We start from the raw sequence: 5,665 nt of genomic DNA, 5'->3' as shown, positions 1-5,665 counted from the left end.
TCAGGTCGGCCTGTGTTCAGGACTGTCTAGGTTCTGCCACGAACGGGAGACACTTCAGCAAGGCCTCGATGTTTCCCATTCCTGGCGTGGGGCTAATTGTTTGGGCTTATTTCCTGGTTAGGCCTACCAGGGATAATTAAGCCCAATAAGGCCTTAAACCTCCAGAGGGCCCCACCTGTGATGGTGCATCCCAGCTGTCAGTGCCCCCCAGCTGGCCTACAGTTGGGATATCCCAAGCACTATAAATACTCAACCCCCTCATCAATGAGAAGGTATTGAATTCTTACCTAACAAACCAGAGCATCTCTCTCTAGACTTTATCTCTCTAACTTGATCACTAACTTGAGCGTCGGAGAGGCGATCCCGGAACACCCCCGGGGCAGTCTAACCGTTACTTTTGCAGGATTCCGGCGTACGGACTTTGAACTCAGGACATTCGAATCTGACCCGGTACTCCCTAAGCAAAGGAATCAGAACCCTTAATTTCTAGACAGGACTTTGAACTCAGGACATTCGAATCTGACCCGGTACTCCTTAAGCAAAGGAATCAGAACCCTTAATTTCTAGACAGAAACAAATACTACTACTGATTGATAAATTGACGCATCACTTCACAAACAGTACCGTAGAAAGAACCCTTTGAGCATATTCGTCATACTCATCTTTTCGAAAAATTGTCTCAAGAGAAACTCTTTATATGGTATTCGTCCAGCAAATAAGAGTGGTGAGTATGTTAAACCAGATGTACAAACTTAGATAGATCAAAATGGCAAAAGATAATACTTGATACTGTAAGTCTAGAGAATAATGAAATTAATGTCACTTGCAGTATTTTTTATATTTTTGGGTGCAAATTGCAATATGATATTAGAAAAGCTAGAGCAGCACTTCTAATCCTTTCTCAGGTGGAGAGGCACGACTTTGCAATTTCTAAGTCAAACAATAGTAAATCTGCATTTGATACTACTATTTCTGGAGCAATTTGACGGAACTATGACCTTATCAAAACTTTTCCAGCACAATATATGTAGCCTCAGATAACTAGTCTCCACGCAACAATTGCCCAAACAAGATAAAAATAAAGGCTAAAGCAGATCATAGAACAAAAGAGGCAACAAACGAAGAGAATGATTGAAATGTCTAGCCATAAGAAGACACTGCGTTTGCTTTTTATGACAATCATGCTGACATGTATGGTTTTCACGAGTAAATCTCAGCCTCAAAGAACAACCATTGCCAGGCCACCATCCCCAACTCCAACCACGATAGAGACCCCTACGCCACTCCCACCATTTCCACCAACTAAGGTCTTCAATCTGGCATTATTTTTCCTAAGCCTTTTCAGTGGTTCATCACCATCCCCAAGGATAATGATCCCCCCTCCACTACCACCAACTCCAACAGCATTGCTCCCTCCACCATCACCACCGGCTTTTGAAACCCCAAAACCAACAGCTCCAATTGCAGAGCCCCCTACAAATGGTGAAGTTCTACCACCATCAATTGAGGTGGTGGTCCGTGCACCGGCACCAGAAACAGCTTCTTTTAACGCACAACCAGCGTTTCGATCCCCCGACCCTTCACCACCTGCAAACCCTCCTAATATTGACGTTGATGTACGTGTCCCACCTTTGCCTAAAGTGGCTCCTCCGATCTTTTTATCCCCAGCACCAGTGCTACCACCACCTATAGAAACTGTTTTTCCACCTACTGATGGTGATTATGAAATGTCCCCACCACCATCACCACCAGTTACCGATGATTTTGGCGATTATCCAGAAGAAGATGCAGTCCCACCACCAACAGTATAGGAGGATATACACCGCCACCACCACCAGAAGACTAGATTACCCCCGGTCCAGTTTTCTTCTGATAAGTGATAGCAATATATCAAACTATTACCTGTGTTGCTGAACGCATGGCCCTCACTTCAGCGGTGCAGTAGCTACGACAGTCTCAACAGCCACGTTAAAAAAGGAAGCTTCAAACTTCTTTTTTCGCCCATAAGTTTTTAGCTGTAGTTGAATTGGTCTGGTCACTTTGCTCTTATCACGTCTTCATGCATGGTGGTGTCTCTTTTAAAATTTCTGTTTGATTTTTCCTAAATAGTACTATGTGCGTGCTCTTGATTTAGAGAGAAATTTGTTTCTTTCAAGTTTCAATTCATTATTTGATAAGTGTCGAATTTCCATAACTAATGTTTCCATAACTAAAATACGCATATATTTTAACATAAAGATAAGTCACCCTTTTCAAAGGTAGATGTATAATTTGAGATAAACATATTTTAATTGAATAAGTGGATATCGTAGAAAATAAAAGGGTACAATTATTTAAATAATAAAGTTATGACTTTAACATTTTAGTAACGGGAAAAAAATGTATCGAAATAATAGAGAAATCATTCTAAACCGTATAAATAGCATTATAAGACAGATGAAAAAGAATTCTTTAGAAGTAGTACTAAAGAAAAGATAGAGTATCTATACAAATATATTAAAAGGCCCGCGAAAACAAGAAATTGTGCCACGTGCCGCTCTCCCTAGGGAGTTTTAGTTCATATAATCCATGTACAATAAAAAAATTGTCAAAGGACCAACTTAACCAAAAACTTAAGCTGATAGTTGAGGCCCCATGAATATATCTATACTCTATCACGCCCCCTCATGCATAAGTCCTTTGGACTTGAAGTGTAGATGCAGCACAGGCCTCCTTCATATTTGGCGCTAAATATTCCACTGAGAAAGGAGGGGTGGATGAGATTCGAACCCGTGACATTTTTGTCACGCTTGCTCTGATACCATATCAAAGGACCAACTCAACCAAAAGCTTAAGCTGATGGTTGAGGCCCCAGGAATAGATTTATACTCTATCACGGCCTCTCACGCAAGACCCCTTTGGGCTTGAAGTGTGGATGCAGCACAGGTCTCCCTCATACCTGGCGCTAAATATTCCACTTAGCAATGAGGGGGTGATGAGATTCGAACCCGTGACCTTTATGTCACATTGGCTCTTGATACCATGTCAAAGGACCAACTTAACCAAAAGCTTAAGCTTATGGTTGAGGCCCCAGGAATAGATTTATACTCTATCAAAAATTAAGAAATTGCATAGTATTAAGGGTTTGATCCCGAAACCTCAAACACATATACTAAAGTTTTAACCACTAGACTAAGTTGTATTTAGTGTTATTATCATAAAGTATTATACTAATAAATGAAATTTTTTCTTACCCAGGGCATAGCCCGGGCTTAAAAACTAGTTATTATTCTTTGACATGAACTTTTCCGTTAGACTATAGCAACGTAAAAATATGCAAGTCCGTAAATAATGTATATGAATGAATAATGTTGTAATATATAGAAATTAAAGAACAAAAATTATTTTTTAAAATACCGTGATATAAAACACCACAAAATTATTAGTAATATACTAATATAGATATAAAAGATGGCGTTGTATAGAGAGATAACGAATGAAACAGTAAATTGAAAACCCAAAAGAAAATCAACATCAAGACAAAAAAGGAAAGTAAAAGACCAAGATATTACTTTACCAAAATCGAACGCGGAACATCTCTAAAATTATCATAGCGCTTCTATCATCTACGGTCTACCCCAACACAATTGTTTTCATTAATATTACAAATTTGAAAGTTAATACATTTTATGGATCATGGGGTGGGCCTTGATCTGAGAATATTTATAGTACATCTAAATTTTTTCCAAATGAGCAAAATGAACGAATGGGTAAATGAGCAAAATGAATAAATGAGCAAACATTTCTACTCATTTAAGAAAATAAGAAACACTTTTATTTCAAAATGAGCAAAATGAACAAATGAGTAAATGAGCAAAATACCCATATGAAAAAATTTGGTGTCAAATGAGCACCTGAAGTTCTTGGTCTGGATAGGGCACCCCCTAAATCCAACCCTGTTTCGAACTAGTAATGTAAAACAATACGAAACGAAAATATAAGAATAAAATAACAGTTTGCTAGTCAAGAAATACATACTAAAAATTAAAACTACCGAACAAGTTTGAAATAACATAATTATATAGAGCTCAGGCAAAAAAAAAAATGAACGACATTACATATACTTATTTTAGTAATACTAGTTTTATATGCACATAATATGTGCAAAAAATACGTAGAAAATTATTTTTTTAGGGCATGAAGATAATTATATATAATAAATTAGGTTTTTTGAATTGTTGACGGTTTTCTTTTAACTTTTTAATCAATAGGTAGTTCCTTTTTCTATTTTTACTTTTTTTATTTTTTAATTAAAGTAAGTAGTTATTCTTTTTTTTTTCTTTTTTTTGGTGTCCCACCCCTCTTGACATATAGAATAGAGATAAAAAAAATACTAAACATCAATTTGGTAACTGAGTATTTATAATTTATATTTATTAATTCTTTATTTGAAAGTATTAACACTCGATATGACTTGGTTCATTGGTTAAGACATTAAACATAAACAAGAGAGAGTGTTATGTAGCAACGGTCTTTGTTTATGAACGTCTTTCAATATATTAGGATAGATATTTAAATTTTGAAGTAATAATCAATATAACAAATAAGTGGATCGATATAAGAATTAAAGAGTTATTGCTCACAATGTAAACACTAAAAATTACTTACTGTATTATGTTAATGATAGAGTTTTCTTACACGGAGTTGATAGACTCACTCTTGATGAATAATTTTTCTTCACTCATGCTGTACTTGCTTACACAATACTACTACTACTTGAAACTGACACTCAAGGCCAGGCACACCAACAATAAACACATACTATTGGCCTATATTTATACAATTTCCTCCATTTCAATTCAATTGTGACACTTTTAGAATTATGGACTCCTAGACAATTTTTAGAGAGGAGAGAGATAGAGAAAGAAAATAAAAGGGTCCCATGTGATAGGAGAGAAACAGAGACAAGTTATTACCCAAATTGAAAGTGTCACAAAACTAAATTTAAATTTACTAAAATAGAAAGTGTCACAACTAAATTGAAACGGAGGAAGTAACAAAGTCTGGCTACTATGAGCTTAGCCTAGTGGTAAGAAAAGAACCTTCTAAGTTCCAACCTCAAGATGGGGGTTCGATTCCTACTAGGGGCACTTTGTAAAAGGGTTTTCCCTTACAATCTCATCCACTCTCAAAATGTCTGCCTGCAAACAATGATCGGGTTAATTTGCAAGAGGTTTTGGTCTGCCAAGGATTTTCATCTTACCATGGGATCACCAATGAAGGCCCAAAAAAAATATGGGGGCATTTGCATTGCATAATAAATAGACATTTTTTTACAACAAAAGCATGATATAGGTAATAAAAAGGAGGTACTCTAAGGGCTCAGGCTTGGATGGCTCATATGTTGAGTTATGTTGGTAGATTGCAACTTATTAGGAGTATTTTTAGTAGTATACAGGACTACTAGGCTCATATCTTTCCCCTGCACAAGAAGCTTATCAAAGAAGTTGAAATGGTGTGTAGAAGATTATTCATGTGGACAAGAAAAACTCTAGATTCTAAGAAAGCTCCAGTTGCTTGGCATAAGTTCTTTTATCCTCAAGTTGTTGGTGGGTGGAACATGGTGAACAGGATAAGCTGGAATCAAGCTGCCTTACTCAAGCTCTTATGGGCTATAGAATTCAAG

General features: G+C 36.7%; 1 protein-coding gene across 1 annotated transcript; it reads left to right on the top strand.

Annotated features, from left to right (window-relative positions):
• The first annotated feature begins 1,136 nt into the window (after positions 1–1,136).
• On the top strand, positions 1,137–1,811 carry LOC125493666 (leucine-rich repeat extensin-like protein 3). Its single transcript, XM_048637147.1, has one exon. It carries the CDS (start codon positions 1,137–1,139, stop codon positions 1,809–1,811), a length of 675 nt encoding a protein of 224 aa, XP_048493104.1.
• Positions 1,812–5,665: the final 3,854 nt, after the last annotated feature.

This window comes from Beta vulgaris, chromosome 9, assembly GCF_026745355.1.
Source record: "Beta vulgaris subsp. vulgaris cultivar EL10 chromosome 9, EL10.2, whole genome shotgun sequence".
Lineage (NCBI taxonomy): Eukaryota > Viridiplantae > Streptophyta > Magnoliopsida > Caryophyllales > Amaranthaceae > Beta > Beta vulgaris.
The sequence above is the reverse complement of the archived record's forward strand: the minus strand, read 5'-3'. Positions and strand labels throughout refer to the sequence as shown.